Genomic DNA, 18,904 nt, shown 5'->3' with positions numbered 1-18,904 from the left:
TATATAAAATTAATTTTAAAGTAGATCAGCTTGAATTTCTTGTTAAAATTTTGATTCACTTAAAATCTTTTCCTCTAAAAATATGAGCCCCTAGGTGAAAAATGATGTATGGACTAAAAATTGAACATTGTTAATTCAACACTTATTATATTCATTGTTCTCCAATTTTTAATAAATTAATTTTTAATTTAGATTGATTAGAAATTTTATGGTGTTGCATAGACATTCATGGAAATCACACCACCAACTTAAAAATGCTTTTAATAATTTGTCAAACATTTCATTTCAATTTTTCGAACATTTAATTTCAATTTTTTTAAAATAATTTTAGATGAAAAATAATTCGTTACTTTGTTTTTATTTCACAAATACGAGACACTATATTTAGAAGACCAGCTTTCTTAAATTTTAGCGTTTAAATTCTTCCCGCGTTTAAATTCTTCCCGCGAACTAGACTAAAAATATTGTATAAATAATAACTTCAAAGTATTCGTAACAATGACCAAGTTTCAAATACGTCAACTGTCTCGTCAAGAAATTGTTTGATTTAGGAAAACAATCTTCAAAATAATCCGTACTGTGAAAGCATTGGAAAGTGAATTGCTCGGATCTTTTACGTCTACTCCAGGTCCACTAAACATTGCGACATTCGTCTTTCTATGCGTGCATTCATCTACAAACGATTTGCAGAAAGTTCGTTATAATGATCAAAATCACCGGAAGGTTTACTTACGCGATATACGATTTTCAACATTAGAAGTTATTAAATGTAAACAATGGGAAAAGCTCTAAACTGATAAAATACATCACAGGGCCACTTATTTAATACAGACTCGTCTACATTCCAAATTATCAAGTGTACGCCATTAAAAGATATTCTCGACACCGGAGATGCTTTTCATGGCCCTCCAGACTATTAAGAGTAAAAGAAATTTTCAATAGGCCAATGCTCTTGATATTACTTCCCACTGGAAGATTCTGCAATTTGTCCAAAATACCTTTTCCTCTTAAACAAGAATATTCCAGAAAAAATACATTTGCATTGGTGGTGTCTTCGGTTAAATGCCCTTTCCTTTTAATGGATCATTTAAACTATTCTGCAGGGAAAGGCACTTTTGAATGTCAATTAAATTTCAACTTTGAATATGTCATTGCTCTGAGCTGAGTTAGGCATTGGTGAATTGAGAGATGCTTCAAATGCTACGAGGCAGAGTGATCAAACTTCTCATCTTGATATTTACATCTCTACTGCTGCTTCATAATACCGGATATTCTTCTAACCATAATTCTTTCCCCTTTAGGAAATTCTCCATTTTTACCATATGGATACAAACTTGAGTCTTTGCATTCCCTGCCAAATTTAGTTGAAGTAATAAGAAATTTCTTCCCATGAAAATTGATACATAGCCTTCGTAAGAAACATCGAAGGTAATGTATGCACGGAATTCTTTTGAGAGAATGAAATGCTGTCACTGCTACGATCCATCAAAGATCAAAACATTTTGGTGTATACAACTATGTAATCAAAATATCAAATATTTTCCAGGGTACACGCGAGTTTATCAACAACAAAAAAATGGTTCTATCATCTAAATTTCATGAAAGCAAATTGGATGCAAGCATTGAATCAACCTTGTTGACCCAACCCCACACAAGATTGCAATTAAATTTCATTGGAATGGCCGGCTAGAAATTCATTAGCAGGGAACTAAAAATACCAATGATGTATGTTCTGGGAAGTAAATTGTTAGGAATTGTGGCTGGCTACTTCCACAAAAAATTTGAAGAACCATTTGATATAGGTGCTCCTACAAAAATGAATCATGTTTTAGTCCAACAAAAGGCTCTGATTGATCAGACAATTTACTCCACGCATGTTCACTTTTGTCCATACAACAGGTTTCGGGTGATACTGTAACTACAGAATGTTGCTGAAGCTCTACAGATGATTTCTGAGAATCTCTATAGCTTCCTACCAATATGGTATCGCCTCTACCATGCCATACACCATCTTGGACATTATTTATTTCCAGTGTCCTTGCTTCCTGTGCACAAATGAAGATGAATAATAATTGGAAATTTCAAAAGCTAAAATGAACCAAATATGAGACCCTGAAATTTGCAGCATACCTGACAAAGACTGCAGGAGGAACACAATAGATGATGGATGCAGTCATCTAGTGCACTGTCACTACCCTGAAAGAATATGAATAAAGACAATGTCAGATCACGGTTAAAAGGTAAGTGTGCCTGATGTATTAAAAATTTTAAAAACGTGTGTACATGTCACAATTCATGCATGTCGGTAAATGCAAAATTAAAATATGAGCAGTGATTCTCAAGCAAATGAAAGTTGGTTTCCTTTGTTAGCGTTCATGCAACTATCACATTTCCTATGATCCCAAGTTTTAAATTTCTAAAACACTTGTCATTACCTTAATGTTGAAACGCCTTCGCATTTCTGTACGGAAATAGCCAGCATATGCAGCCATTGAAAGCATGATAATGATAGCAACGTACAAAAAGGTGTGCACTTTCGTCACTCCGAAGGCAATAAAATTGGCAAGCACAGATAAACCAGAAAGAAAATGAGCTGTACCCTGAACAGATGAACTGTTGAATCAATAAACAAAACATAGTACAAATTCAACTTGGTTACGTCTACTTAACTTATAGAAATAGTATGCATAGTCAAAAATAGCTGCAGAAAATGCCCGTATTACCAATTTGTCCCCATTACCTAGCTCGTTCAGGTGTATTCCATTCTGGATCCTGATCCTGGTCAGGTGCAGCCAGGGATCACATTTTCTCCTATAGGAACCCAAGAGAGCCATACAGAGCCCTAATAAGTTTCTACGACCCCATGGCGATTTCAGCTTAAAGTGTTGGGATCTTAATTTTCTAAAGGCTTTTTCTATTGGTTTAATACATTTGACTTTGAATTACAGAAAATTAAATGTATTTCTAAGGGATTTGAAAGGCAGACAAACTAGTTTAACTCATTATGAATGCAGGCAACAAAAGCCATTCATTCTTGCTTGCCCGACACAAATTAAGCTAAAGATTGATTGGAGAAGGTTCCAAAGTGATTGATTTGCTATTCGTACATGTGTGCAAGAGCCCAATTCCTACCAAAGTGACAAGGGAAGAAAGTTTTTACAAAAGACACAGGCCTTTAGAGCTTCTTTCCTGCACTTTAGATTTACAGTGATCTCTCCTGTATTGTTTGAAACCCCTGTTTTTCTTTCTTTCTTCTATGAATCGATAGCATATGCTTAAATTTTTTAATTTACCCCAGTTCTTTTTTTTCCATTTTTTTCCAGATGTGTTGTTTATTAAACTTGTTGCCATAGGGATTACAATGGCAGCCAGTTCTGGTTCCATGGGACCAGCTGCACTTCAAAAAAGACACAAATCTTTCCTTTTGGAAATATGTTTAAACGGTACAACAAACTCCAAGGGGTGGTGGTTACATTTGGATTTGCAATTGATATGACATTACATATTCAAGTTCAGCAATAAAGTAGAAGACATAATTAAAACTTGCCTATGAAAGAATATTGTACCTATTCTATCCCAGCAAGTGATGGCATATATATTGAGCTGGAGAATGCAAGAAAAGCAACAGGCCACAAATCTGATCATCCTTCGTTAAATAAAGATATTTGAGGAATGAAGCCCCTATCTAATATTCAACCTATAGAGAGCCATCCATTTATGAGCACACCTAAAGAACAACTTATGTCCTCCATACATAAGAGATCAAAGTAAGCATTAGAAATGACATGTCACATTAACTCTATTAAAACATTGCAAAATGTATTTATGCAGATTGTTTGACTTTCAATGTTGTTCATTAACCATAATAGCAACAAATGGTGAAAACGATTTCCATCTCCAAGAGGGTACAATGTTGGTTTGTGAGGCGCACAGCACCTTAATAAAAAAGGGAAGTGAAATTTGGAAATGATTCATTGAAGCCCATGAGGGATTCATGTTAGGAACCTGTGTGTTCCTTCTGTTTATTTTGTTAGAGTAGTGTTGTTGGACGCATATGCTTTGTAAGTCGTCCCGTGAGTATATTTTATTATCCCACATGCATAGGTAGTATTACTTTTCTAGATCGTACTCAGTATATAAGAATAGGTTGAGGCCCTTGATGGGCACGGACGAATTTATTGTATTGAGCTTGCTCAAAGGAGGTTAACCCCTCGAAGTGGCCTGCGATCAGTAGATTCATTCTGAGTTCTGCTATCACTTTGTATTCTGTTATTTCGAGCATTCTCACGATATTGCTATAAGGAGGTTCTTCACATCTGGTATCAGAGCACTCTCTTGGGCTCGCTGGGTGGAAATTACATCAAATTTTTTTTCTGTCGTGGCCTTCAGGTTCCTCTCACTTCTAATATCTCTTGTTATTGCAATAACTCTTTTCAGTTGTTCTGTCTGTGAGTGAATTTTTCTAAGTCGACTGTTCAAATATACAAAAATAAAAAAAATAAATTAAAAAAAAAAAGAAAGAGTAAAAATTTTTCTATTTTTTAGTCGTAGCTTCCTTGTTTGCTTTCTGTTTCTGCTTATACTTCCGCAGAACGTCTGCAATATCATTTCACATACTTCCTTCCTTGGCGACCCAACCCCAAATTTTACATATCAAAGCCCTAAATCCCTCATTTATCTAATTTTAGGGTTTGCCCTATCTTTTTCACCTCTCATCCAATCGCCACCAAACTGAGCCACAAGATTCAATTCCTCATTTTGCTCCCTTATCCCTCTTGGACTGTTCGCCTCATTTCGCCTCCCTACCCTTGAAACCCTCATTTTTCTGTTTCCCTTGTCCCCAGATAGTCTCCCACCACCCGTCGAACACCCATTTCCTATCTGAGTTTTACCCAAATCCAAGTTTGCCGTAACTAAAAAAGTTTTTGTTTCTCATCTTCTACCCATTTCAAAAAAAAAAAACCTTGCTTTATGGTTGTTACGCTTACAAGAGCAAAAATCATGGAAGAAGAAATGGCATCCCTCAAAACCAAACTTCAAGATCTGGATGACAAAATTCTGGGTCTTAACTTTCAGCAGTCCGCCATGAGCCGAAACCATTCAGGAGATATTGGGTCCTCTTCTGGCAATTTCCGTGGACCAAAGCTTGATTTTCCACGCTTCGATGGTTCTGATCCGACTGGATGGATCTATAGGGCAGAGCAGTATTTCAGCTTGCATAATACTTTGGATAACCACAAAGTCCCCCTTGCATCTTTTCATTTGGAACATGAAGCTCTTCAATGGTTCCGTTGGTACATCAAGGCTAATGTAGGCCCAACGTGGAGAGAATTGTGCACCCTCATTTTGGAGCGCTTTGGCCCTAGTTCCTTTGATGATTTCACAGGAGCACTCACTAAACTGCGTCAAACAGGCACTGTAAGAGAATACCAGACAGAGTTTGAAAAATTAGCTAATCACACAGAGGGCTTGTCTGATGAATTCTTCCGTAGTTGTTTTGTCAGTGGTCTGAAGGATGCACTTCGCTCCGAAGTCAAAATGTTTCGACCTACTACAATGATGGAAGCCCTTGGGTTGGCTAAGTTAGCGGAAGACAAGATTAGTGCTCTACAACGCTCCAGATCTAATTTTGTTCCATTCAGAAATACAGGTTCTCACAACCCTCCAGTCATACCAGCTCCCAGAACTACTCCGATCAAGCACTTGTCTGAAACAGAGATGCGAGTCAGGCGAGACAAAGGGCTTTGTTATAATTGTGATGAGAAATGGTCTCGGGGCCATAGATGTGTTCAGCAAAAGCTCTATCTCTTGGATGTGGATTCTCCACCGGAACTGGAAGAATATGTAGATGCTCAGGAAACAGTGGATGATGAGGTTGAGCCTCACCAGCCTGAACCTCCTTCACCAGAAGCTCCACCAAAGATATCTGTCCATGCTTTGGCAGGAGTCACTACTCCACAAACCATGCGGGTCCAGGGTTTCTTCAAGAATATCCCTCTTACTATACTCATTGATTCTGGTAGCACTCATAACTTCATTGATCCACGAATAGCCAAACAGGCTGATTGCTTTATCCATCCCTGCTCTAGCTTTGAAGTCATGATTGCCAATGGGGGCACTTTACCTTGTAAAGGGAAATGTCGCAATGTGCGTCTCTCTATTGGCGATTATAACATGCGCTCTGACATGTTTGCCTTACCCTTAGGTGGCTGTGATGTGGTTTTGGGTGCCCAATGGTTACGCACTCTTGGCCCCATTCTCTGGGATTTTGCTGAACTTTGGATGCAGTTTTCAGCCGAGGGGCACCAACACACTTTGAAAGGCTTACAGCCAGGGTCTCTCAGCATCATCAGTTCACACCGTATGGAAAAACTTCTTAAGAAGAATTCACATGGTGTCATCGCTCAGCTCCATTCCATTCAGATGCAGCCATCAGCAGTCTCTAGCACTCCTGCCGATCTCCAACACATTTTGGACAAGTATTCTGGTGTATTTGCTGAACCTGTGGGATTACCTCCTTCTCGTCCAGAGGACCACCGTATTCAGCTCCTTCCTGGCAGTGTTCCGCCCAACATCAGGCCCTACCGCTACCCATTTCATCAGAAGACCGAAATCGAGATACTTGTCCGTGACTTACTGAAGCAAGGTATTGTTCGCCCTAGTACCAGTTCCTTTTCTTCTCCAGTTCTGCTTTGTCGCAAAAAAGATGGGTCATGGCGACTCTGCATTGATTTCCGAGCACTTAATCATCTCACTATAAAGGACAAGTTTCCCATTCCAGTTGTTGATGAACTTCTTGATGAACTTCATGGGGCTCATTTTTTCTCCAAGTTAGATCTTCGTTCTGGGTATCATCAAATTCGGGTTAATGAGGAGGATATACCTAAAACTGCCTTCCGCACACATGATGGTCACTATGAATTTTTAGTCATGCCCTTTGGCCTCACGAATGCTCCTTCAACATTTCAGGCAGTGATGAATAACATATTTCGACCATACCTCCGGAAATTCATTCTGGTCTTCTTTGATGATATCCTCATATATAGCAAAACTTGGGCTGAGCATCTCCATCATCTGGAGCTTGTCTTGCAACTTCTCTCTGATCATCAACTCTGTGCAAAACTATCTAAATGTGTGTTTGGCCAGGAGGAAGTGGAGTATCTCGGGCATATTGTTGCACACCATGGAGTGCGGGTGGATCCTACAAAAATAGATGCCATGAAAACTTGGCCGCATCCTAAAACTCTCAAGAGCCTTCGGGGTTTTTTGGGGTTGACTGGCTACTACCGCAAGTTTGTCAAAGATTACGGGAAAATTGCAGCACCATTGACAGCTCTGTTAAAAAATGATGCCTTCTCCTGGACCCCTGTTGCTGAGACTGCATTTGAACAACTGAAACAGGCTATGTGCAGTACACCTGTTCTCGCAATGCCAGATTTTTCCAAACCCTTCACTATTGAGAGTGATGCTTGCGGCAATGGATTGGGTGTTGTTCTCCTGCAAGATGACCATCCTATTGCGTTCACTAGCAAAGCCCTCTCTGGTAAGAATCTAGCCCTCTCTACTTATGAAAAAGAAATGATGGCTATTTTGCATGCTGTACAGAAGTGGCGGCCATACCTCTTAGGGAGTCATTTTTGCATCAGAACCGATCACCAAAGTCTGAAATACTTCCTGGAACAACGGGTATCCTCTCCTCCACAACAGAAATGGGTCAGCAAACTCATGGGGTATGATTATGAGATCACCTACAAGAAGGGTAAGGAGAATATTGTGGCAGATGCTCTTTCTCGCACATTTGATAATCAAGCTTCCCTTTCCGCTATTTCTATGCCCATTCCCAATTGGTTAGCGTCTGTTCAGCAGGGCTATGACAGTGACTCTTCTTTATCTCAAATCATTCACCAGCTAGCCAATAATCCTTCTGCTATACCACATTACTCTTGGGATGGTGCTTCTCTTCGATACAAGGGTCGGCTAGTGCTTCCTCAGAACCCAGCTCTACATCAGGCTATTTTTTATGAACTCCATGCTTCTCCTTCAGCAGGGCACTCAGGCTTCCTCAAAACTTATGAGCGAGCAAGGAGAAACTTCTTTTGGAAAGGGATGAAACAGACGATTCAACAGATGGTGGCTGAATGTGATACTTGCCAACGCCACAAGGGTGAAACGACCCTCCTTCCTGGCTTGCTCGAACCATTGCCCATCCCTACACGGATTTGGACTGATATTTCTATGGATTTCATTGAAGGGCTTCCTAAATCCGGTGGCAAGACAGTGATCTTGGTTGTGGTTGATCGTCTCTCGAAATATAGTCATTTTTGTGCCCTCAGCCACCCCTATACTGCCTCCTCTGTTGCACAAATCTTCATGGACCAGATATTTCGTCTTCATGGACTCCCTTCTTCCATTGTCTCTGATCGTGATGCAACTTTTACCAGTCATTTTTGGACTGAACTGTTTCAGAAAACTGGCACCAAACTGAAGATGAGTTCGGGCTATCACCCACAAACTGATGGTCAAACTGAAATTGTCAATAAATGCTTGGAAACTTATCTTCGTTGCTTCACTTCCGAACAGCAACATCAGTGGGCCAAGTGGCTCCCTTTAGCTGAATGGTGGTACAATACCTCTTACCACACTGCCTCTAAAATGACTCCATATGAAGCAGTCTATGGTCAGGCACCTCCAGTGCTCCTTCCCTACACTCCCAACAGCTCACCAGTCCAGGCAGTTGACATAGTTGATATTGCTATAAGGAGGTTCTTCACAATTCATGGGTTGACATAACAGGCTATCATTTTCAATTGATGGAAGAAAATGCAAGAAATCAGCTATCGACCAATGTTGCTGGAATGTCCCCTAAAGACGCGATGTTGTTGAAGGTAGTGGATTGTGAGAGGCAAGGTGAAGGATGGTGCATTTATTGCGAACTTCCCTCCTCACAGCCATTGGGGAAGTGGGCCCTTGAAAATTTCAACTCAAATGGACAATGCCAACAATTGTAGAATAGCTAATTTATTAGTTCAAGAACATTATTCACATGCCTTTGAGACACCCTATGTTGTCCGCTCTCTCAATTTTATGTTGTAACAATTGGCACCAACATTGATTGGATCAAACAAATGTATGTCAAGTCTGAAAAGATCGTTCCTCACCAACCATCACGTCATTAGGCATATTTAAACACATTGTCAAAATTGGAGTTGATGTTGATTCCTAATCAGCAATGGCTAACTATTGACACTTGATAATGTTATTTTAATTTTAGCCTATATCATGACATTTGAGTTTGATAATTGAAATTTAAAATCATAGGATTTTTTATTTTTATGGTGGCTTTCTTTATTAAATGATGCTGTGTTACTTTTACCATAATTAGTAATTACAGCTGCAAATATGTATATATTCTGAATTTATATGTTTTTGCTTGGCCAAACCCAATGCCAAGCTTTTTTTAACTAAATCCACAAACTGAAATCAGAAATATTCCCAAGATAATAACTTGATAAAAAAAATAACATCCTGACAATAGCACAAATTAATTAGTTGATATGGGCTAGAGTTGCATACGCTCAAAATATAGATGAAAGGAGAAAAGTCAGTATTATCTAGCAAAAATTAGTAAAATTTTAAGGTGTGCGTACGTGCATCTGTATGCAACGGGTAAAAAGAATAGTTAACAATAACAGAACAAGCCTATTTGTATTCATATATGAGTTTCTACTCATAAAACATCAATGGAGAAGATAAAAGTTCAAAATAAAATTTAAACATACCTGAGCAATACATGTCCCAAAACCAGCCCTTCGCATGTTCTTTCCAAATGTGGAGGATGGACAACTACAATAATCAGAACATCGCATTAGGATACTGTATAGTTATTACAATACAATAAAACAGTGACTTTTACAAGTGGCCAGTAACAAGCATTTAATTACATTATTGCTGGGATGATATTGAATTCAAATATTTTAATTGATAAAAATATTTCCTTGCTTGGAAATCCTGCTCCAAGTTTTTGAGTTTATGATATTGCATTGTTTTATGGGGGGTCATGACCATGTGGATGAAGAGGTAACAAGGGAGACCAAGTTATCTTGAAAATTTAACCAAGTAAAACATCTATTGTTTGACTGATTGATTCAAAAGACCTCTCAATGGTAAGAAAATAATCTCCTTATCCCCTTTGAAGATTGTCCAATAGGACACTGTTATCTGAGTTTCTCAGCATCCCAAGGACCTGATACCAATAAGAGTTGTGGTGGTTAAATGCAATCAAGAATGAGGTATATCATTTTTTCCTTCCGCCATACTGGCATTTCCCCTTTATTTCAATGTCAGCTGATTATCTCTATCTTTTTCTAGTAATTCCATTTTGCCTTTATTTGCCTGTTAGCAAAATAGCATCTGGAGAAAGCACCAGAGTGCTAAAGAGATGGAAGAGATTAGGGCAAAGACCAAAGTTGAAATGATAAGTCTATTAAGAAAATTTGTCTGTGCTGAAACATTTAAAATAATATTGTTGGGGTTTCTAACTGATCATGCAACATGTTGAGAACCATATTTCTAATCAGTTCAAAGAACTGGCTATAATCCTTTGAGGAATTATAAAACTGATTAGTGTATGTGAGATAATAAATCAGAAATGACATGGACAGCCTCCAACTCATTGGCTAAGCTCCTTCGAAAGAGACAGCAATTGAAAGAAAAATTCTTCTGTATTAATAATATGGTATCATTAATAAAACTGTGTTGTTGAAGGATGCTCTGGAATAATTTAATTTGTACAGTTTGACACCGGTAGTCTTTCCTGTTCGTGAAAGTCTGTTTTTAGTCTATATGGTTTTACTGTTTTCAGTCTATCTGGTTTTAGCGGTTTGCTGCTGTTAAGTTGTTTCAATGTTTTCAAAGGAATATCAATGTTAGTGTGTGGAGTTCATACTGTTTCAACAGTCATCGTTTCATGGTGCCTGAACATAACTAATAAACCAGTTTTGGTCCTGCAGAAAATAACTCTCACTCGGTGATTTCCCTATAATAAGAATGCTCGAGGAAAGACTGTATTAATTGGATAACATTCAACAACATTTTTGTACTTCAGTATAAATGAGAACTGAAAACAAAATTTTGCTGTCTCACTTATCATTAAAATGGAAACAGAGACCAAAATATACATTTTACAAGACTGAAAGAGAAGCAATTTAGCTAGTGATCCTAGAGAAGCTCATTCTACAACCATGTTTCTTTTAACCTATTAATCATCAAGCTTGCAGAACTAACACACCAATTGTTATCAGATAGTGCGTTCCATCACATCCATTGCCTGAGATTATCACAAACAAATGGTTGGATTGGAGTGAATAAGAAATCTCTTGGATGAATGTCAGTCTTCTAACGAATCAAATGTGTTTGTCACTCAGAAATTTCCATAAACCTAAATCCCCATTTCATCTAAGAAGAATGTTCAAAATGCATAGTCACCAGCCAACAGGGGTATTTGAAGATGCCAGAGACTAGTACCAGTACCAGTACATCTAATTTTCAAAAATCGGAGACAGGTAAATGGCGACATTATTTTTAAAATAATTTAATAATTTTCAGAAAATATCATGGCATAGAACTTTGAAAACAACAACAGTAAATCAGACATCAAGAGAACAGTAAATAGTTGAGGCAATCTCTCTTTAGAACATTACAATAAAATGATATCAGTCATACAACTGTTTATGTCCATCTCAAAATCTACACTGTCAGTGACTCGGTAGATCTGATTACTATAACTTCGCATGGATTTTGGAATTATCCAAATAATCAATAAGAGACATTATGCGGGCTTATTTTATTTATCTACATTCCTTTCTTTACCTTTTAATGTGTTTTGCCCTAATTTTTCTGGCAGGAGATGTCAATTTCTGGTTGGGAGATTTCAGAGACGATGGTAGACAGTGACAAAAGAAACCCATGAGTACAAACATTTCTAGGGACATTTCCATCTCCTTTTCAACATGTCTCAGGGAGTGGGAGATGTTTTGTTATGTAGAGACTAATCAGACTCAGAGGTTAATTTTTTTCCACTTTCATTGGCATGGTTTTCCCCATATTTTTCTACGGAGGTTTCGGGATTTCTCATATGATAATTTAGTAGCTTCTTGCAGCGGTATTGAGTTGCAAGGGATTGCAGGTTTTAATCAGGCTACCATGTCAAAATAGAATACCTGAATTAGACACAACTAAGTTTTATGTCTTTCCAAACAAAAAAAAAAAATAGATTGAGTGCTTTAAAATGGCTACAAAATTCTAAACAGAACCATTTAATCCCACTGCACCTGAGATGAACTGCTGATAATTGGTACAGCTTCAAAGTTCAAAGTGGGAGCCAGTGCAGCAGCCCTTTAAATTTATCTAACCCCCAATTTCCAAAAGCCATATAGAATGAACAGTTTACTATCACTGCTATTTCAACACTTTCACATATCAAAAAGTCTAAAAGAAATAACATCTTATGTGGAACTACATTTCTATTTCCAAGTCCCTGGAAAAGAAATCATTATTTCCAGGAAAAATCACAAGGCTTCCAACAGGCCAAACTGTGAAAAGTTAAAAATGCCATTGGCATATAACAATCTTTCCAATTCCAATGCCTTGGAAGGTGAACATAAACTTTCCTTCAGATCCTAAAATGTAGTGCCATAACACAAAACAGTGGAGGCTCATTGCTTTTAAGGTTTATCATATGAAGTTCATCTAGTGCCCTTTAGGCTTTTGAGAGAGAGAAGCAATAGAACCTGATTGGAAGCAACTCCAAACCTGGGAAAGTTCAAAATAGGCATGGCCATATTCAAAAGAAATTGAAAACCAAAAATAACTACAAATTAAAGCATCTGAGAGTAGACAGGGTCAAAATGGATCACACATGGGGATGTTCCCAAGGGTGCATTCCCATAAAAGCGGGAAACCTACTCAACTAAGGTAAATGATGATGGCTCAGAATGCCTTGGAAAAATTCATGACACCCTTTTTCTCTACAAATGTTAAAGGTTCAGTTTTACACTTATACTTTCTATGTATTGCCTGATTCAAACATAAATGAACTGTCCATCTTTGGATAGGGTTTCTGGGCAGTTCTCAAAAATTTAGCAGGAGGAAAGTTTTATAGATGAGTTAATTTCTCAAGTCAAATTTATAATTAAGATAAAGAAAATTAATCACTGGCGGTGCTTTTTACCAGAATGTCCATACTTTACACAATCTAGTTTAAGAAATTTAATTTATCGAATAGAATTTATTAATGTACATGATTCACCAAATAACAACTTCCTGAATTAAAAATGTTTCATGAAGCTTAAAGAGAGATATCCATAAGTTTTTATTTTCCAAAATAGATTCACTCAAATGTTGGGTTTGTCGAATAGATTTTTATTTGAATCCTCTATTGTGGAGACCTCAATCACTTCTTTTTTTTGCTATGATACCTGATTTATAAATACTACTATGGCTTTATTTACACATCATAGAAGACATAAAATATGTCAACTATGAGAATTTATTTTTCCTTTCTATTGCATTTTCTTAAACTTTTGATATGATGGACCCTCAAATAGCAATATTTCGTCTATCTTCAGCAACTCATGTTTGCAGTTCATATTAAAATTCTTTAAGGAATTAAGATCCTCAGTAGCGAAGAGTGCAGTGTGCTCTATCTTATTCCATTCTTGCTAACATACCTCAAAATTACATGTTATGGAAGAAGTACAATACTTCATCTAGGAGAATTGATGCGGATGCATTTTGGATTTTGGCATCTTGCATCAACCAACACTATGTTTGTTTTCAGTTTCCTGTTTGTACAGTCTCTGAGTTTCATTCTGCGCACCTTCAGTTTGTGACTGCGTGCCTAGCTGTCGGGAACCTAGGGATGAGTTCTAGACATTGTGTTGGATCTTTACCTAGTTCTGCACCTTGACCTGTTGCTTCTCGCTTGAGTTATTGAAGATTCTTGGCAGGTCAAGTTGTTCTTCATGTTTCACAGCCAGTTAATGTTTTCCGATCATGTGAAGGAATTTCCTGATTGGTGAAGCATAATGGCACATATCTCAATGTTCTTGGATGATGTGTGGACGTGTATCTTGGATTGCGATTGATTTCACAGTTTATGGAAGGAGATCCATCTGATTTGGTTCCTGACACATTCTTCATATTGGGAGATGTAATCCTTTTAGGCCAACTTGTCGGTGGTGCAGCTGAATAATTTCAGGGAGTTGTTCCTAGTTTAGGCATTAGTTAGAAAATTAGCTCTCAAAAGCTTGAGGCTAAGGAATTTTAATCTGTAAAACAGACCTGTATGCCTCGCATATAAGATTCCGTGTTGCAGTTCATTGTAACTGAATTTCTGATAATAAGAAGGCTGATTTTGCTATTGTCTCAATTGTTCTTTGTTGTTTCCGTTGTGTTACTCTTGCTGCAAGGATTGGACAGATCTCATTGAGGTCCCTCTATCCTTGCTGCACCAAGAAATTGTGTTTCAGGTAGATTTCATTCCCTTATAGAGTATTGGTTGTAATGCAGAATAAAATCATGAAATTGATCCATTTCAGAAATTTAAATTTCAGATCTGTGGTCTAAATTTAAAATTCCTGACCACTTTTGATCCTTGGTTGCCTAGTGCAGACTGATCACATTGAGCACAGCTTTTAAATTCAATAATCCACGGGACACTTGCCCTGTCCCAAACCAAGTAAGCTTGTGACTTGGCTCACCTAAGCAGCTTACAAAAATAAAGGTGAAATGTGTGAAAAGTTAAAAGCTGTAAAGAAGTTCCTCTCCCCATCATTTTAGTATCTAATTTTTTGTTTTGGAAAATTTACAAAGAACGAAACACGATTTATATCCTGCAGCAACGAGGGCTGGTTGATGGTGCTACAGGTTAATATTCTCAAGTTTTGTGTGATTCTGCATTAATTATTATGGCCAACATCTGAACCGAAAATGGACCTACTCAGTCCTGATATCAATACTATCAATGCAGACTTAGTGCTTGTTATTTTCATTTTTGCTAAGCCATCTAGAAACTAATAGACCAAAATTACCCTTTTGCAATTGTGACGCGGCCATCTTAGCCTACCGGGAAAGGCAAAGGGCTTTAACACTAACCTTCACTATTGTAATCACTCCACCTTACCATATCCATAAATGTAAGATCCCTTGAGAGTAGAGACTAACACGCTTCAGATCCCTTCTTATGAATGTCCATCTTATCAAGGGTACTTAACTCCTACCTTTACTGTGGTAATAACTCCATCTTACCACGTTTTTTTTTTAAATCTGGGCCTCAGCTATCTTTTAGTGGGTTGTTCACCTTATCCTAAGAGAGCAGAGATTGGTCTTCAATCCTAACTAGATTAATAGCTTCAACTAACCACGTTTTCTTATGCTGGGTGGTTTTCGACAGTAACGTGACTTGCTAAGCTAACAGCTCTATTTCGCTACATTCTCCATTGTCAAGGCACCTTACATCTACCATTTGCAATGCTCTTTTTATGAATTAAACCTTAACCTTTTATATGGAAATCGCTCCGCCTTACCACTTAGTCAAATGCACTGGATCACTGTGTAACTTTAATGTACAAACCGGATACGAAAAATGAAGAAACAACTGAAATGCTAAGTCAAATGGTTGAATCAAAACACAGAATTTGTGAAAATCCTAGTTCATGCATTGTTCAAGCTGATGGTTCGCTACAAGTATTCACAGCTGTTTAACATTAGATACTACGTACTTATTCGAAAACAATATCAGGTAGAAACCATATGCCGATTTTCCAATTGATTTACCCGAAAGGAGTTATATGATGAACTAGAGAACCAAGGGCTGACGAACTAGAGAATCAAGGGCCCTCCTTACAAAGATAACTCTTGTCAACCACCTGATACCAAATGAAAATAGAAGAAAATTAGAAAAATACCATGTCGTTTCCAGTAGGATTTTGTGATCGTCGCAGCAATCCATCAATCCACCTTCCCACATTCTTTGCACTCCGCCAACGCCTTCCCTTTCAGACAACCTCGTACAATCAAAAGAGAAATGCTCGCTTTGCATAGCAACGGTTGCGCACAGAACATCAAAATCAAGCACTGCCATGTCCTCGCCATGATCCTCGACATCCAAACCCTCATAATCACAGTTAGTATGTCCTTCCTTAAACTTTTCCAGCCTCCCTTCCTTCAAATCATCGTCTCCTAGATTTCCCCTTTCCATTTTTTCAACCGTCAACACCTTAACCTCAATCAAATTATTAATTTCAACAAAAAGGAATTTTCCCTTCACACACCAAACTCCGATACTGAAAAAGAAAGAATCAAGAACAAAGCCCGTGCAAAGCTGTAACTCAATTAAAACTTCGCAGTGAAAAGCGTTCCGCAGAGGACGGCGGACACAGAGAAATTTCCACGGATCGCTGTTTTCTCTACAGTCGGTTGTCTGGACAATTTTTCGCCAAAATTTAAAACCACGAAGAAGAGCAAATACGCACGGAAGGCCGTACAAATGCTGTGCAAACCTCTTCCAATGCCTCGATTCAGACAAGATCTTCAAAAACATCAACACAGACAGTCCGCCAGGTATTCGAACCGCTTGTCCTGACTGTATTTCAGCAAAATAAAAAATGAAACAGTGACTGTCCACGCGCGACAAACAAATCCTCAGAACATCCTTTCCAATGTCACTAGCAAATAATTCAAATACTAAGAGCCCATCCGTCTTCAAATCTCCTCCCAGAGGCTTATATCCTCTAAAGAAAGCTTCAACAAGAAAAGCACCACCGACCTTCAAGAAAACCACATTTTCCCACCTGCCAAGCAAAACTTCTCCAAAGCATGATCCTTTCCGTGAAGCAAGCTAGAATCGTTATTTACTAAGAAATAAACCGAAAATACCAAGGCTGGCTTTGAAACATCGATTTTTTCTACATTATCTACCATTTCATAGACGCCTTTAACAAGTTTTGCATGAAACGAAAGCCTGCAAAAAGTCCACCTGAAAGAGTTTCAATTTCTTTGTCGAAGCAGCTTCCACACCATTTCCATGGCCGCCTTCCACTATTTGTAGCTTTGATTCAGCCTCTGCAGCGATTCCGATGCCGGTTTCGACGATTTCTAGCTCAAATTCAATAAATGAAAAAACAATTTTAAATTCAACACTTTGAACTTATCGTTGATTCAGATTTCACAACTCTGATCTCCTTAAAAATACCGAAATTTCGTAGCTCCAGCGAACTATGAACAAATAATGGATAAAATGAAGGACTCAATGGCATCTCTCTGTTTTGCATAAAACTCGTAACAGAGCATTGTGCCGTCGGCTGTTGCGTGCTAGAATTTCTACGCACTGTTTTTTTATATTTAAAAATGAGAAATTAGGTTAACCAGTTATAAAGTTGGTAATTAGAACTTTTTTGTTTTGTTTTCTAAGAAATTTTGAAGTGGTCGGTAATAACTAAAGTTCGCTTTTATAGGTGGTGTGTCAAATCTTCGTAATAAAAATTATTATTATTATTTGTGGATTGTTGCTGGAGAAAGAAACAAATAAGGAGCCCATCATTCATTGCTTTTTTGTTTCCAGTTGTCATCATAAAACTGCTTTCCATTTCAATTTTAAATGGTGGTTTTGTAGATTTCAGAAATATTATAATAATTATTTATAAACATTTTTAGATTTCTATTTTAAGAGATAATTGTAAAGTTGTTTTATTTTGTACTCTTTTGTAATTGTATTTGTATTCAATATTAAAAAAAATTCTTATTTTTGGTTTTTATCTTTAGATTTATAGATTTTTTATTTTGTGTCATTCAGTTTGCATAAATTGTTACAAAATATGATCTCATTTGTCGAGAGCAATTATTGATCTTCTTAGCTTCTCATTTTAAGTGGGCACTACTTTATTCTTCCACCTTTCAATGTTTGTGAATTGTTTTATAGGTAATGATTAATAATTAAAAGGAGCTATAGTCCTTGCGGGAAATTGCAATTTCCAAAGTAGATAGAACGTAGTAGGTGTGACATAGATCACAACCAGTCACCCTAACGAACCTTTGAATTGAAGTTGAGAGATATAGTAGATGAAGGCTTTTTATTTAAAGTTGAAGGCACGCCCTACTCTCAATGTGATTTAAGGAAATGATGAATTCATTAATAATAATGATAATGATAATTAAGCATTTACTATTAGTTGTAAATTAGTATTTGTATTAAGTAGGTGTATAGGTTATGTTGATGGTAAGATATTAAGTTATATGTAATAAGAGATAAGTAAGATAAACAATTATAAAAGAGGAAATTAGGTTGATTTCAAATTGTTTTTTCACTTTTTATTTTGACTATGAGTTAGAAGATATCATTTGTGAGTTTTTTTTTTTTTTTTTAATTCTCACTTTAACTATAAAAAAATTTTAAACAATGTATAATTACAAATATTTTAAGAAGATTGTTGTATTAAGTTGTGAATCTTGATTTGTTAGAGAGGGAGTTGCTATAATTGATCTTTCTCTTTTTTCTTTATAATTATGTATCGTTTAGTTTGCATTTTGGAGTTTCTCTCAAAGGAGGCATCAGTTTGATGCAAATATCGTTTTATGACCTTATTTTGGAGATTGTTGTGAATTTTATTGAGATGAATTTTTAAATTTGATTGTGTGTCAATGTTTTGCATCAAATCCATAAATGTGTCTCAATAATATAATGAGTTGTGGAAACCTCTTCACATTAATGGTTGTGAATGTCAACTCTTGCCTCTCTATTTTGTCAATATCAAATGTTCCTTTATGTAGTGTCAAACCTTGGGGTTTGTGTTTGGTTATAGCTCATGCTAATTTGAGTGGTATTTGTCGTTAATTATCTAGAGTGATA

The 18,904-nt window shown here is 37.2% G+C and overlaps 1 protein-coding gene across 1 annotated transcript; it reads right to left on the bottom strand.

The window, feature by feature from the left end:
- Positions 1 to 929: 929 nt before the first annotated feature.
- LOC149559339 (PLAC8 family protein) lies at positions 930 to 17,482 on the bottom strand. Its single transcript, XM_089833272.1, has 5 exons — positions 15,966 to 17,482; positions 9,780 to 9,843; positions 2,436 to 2,600; positions 2,131 to 2,196; positions 930 to 2,045 (listed from the first exon to the last, which is right to left on the bottom strand). Exons 1-5 carry the CDS (start codon positions 16,598 to 16,600, stop codon positions 1,809 to 1,811), a joined length of 1,167 nt encoding a protein of 388 aa, XP_089689398.1. The 5' UTR covers positions 16,601 to 17,482; the 3' UTR covers positions 930 to 1,808.
- Between the last annotated feature and the right edge of the window lie 1,422 nt (positions 17,483 to 18,904).

This window comes from Cupressus sempervirens, chromosome 5, assembly GCF_028749045.1.
Source record: "Cupressus sempervirens isolate cs-2001-9-10 chromosome 5, ASM2874904v1, whole genome shotgun sequence".
Taxonomy (NCBI): domain Eukaryota; kingdom Viridiplantae; phylum Streptophyta; class Pinopsida; order Cupressales; family Cupressaceae; genus Cupressus; species Cupressus sempervirens.
The sequence above is the reverse complement of the archived record's forward strand: the minus strand, read 5'-3'. Positions and strand labels throughout refer to the sequence as shown.

Excerpts from the sequence above, each read along its gene's own strand:
- LOC149559339 (XM_089833272.1), bottom strand. The coding sequence starts at position 16,600 with ATGTTTTTGAAGATCTTGTCTGAATCGAGGCATTGGAAGAGGTTTGCA. Across the intron at positions 2,601-9,779 it reads TTGGGACATGTATTGCTCAG|GGTACAGCTCATTTTCTTTC; the intron begins GTATGTTTAAAT and ends TCATCTGTTCAG. Across the intron at positions 2,197-2,435 it reads GAAGGCGTTTCAACATTAAG|GGTAGTGACAGTGCACTAGA; the intron begins GTAATGACAAGT and ends ATATTCTTTCAG.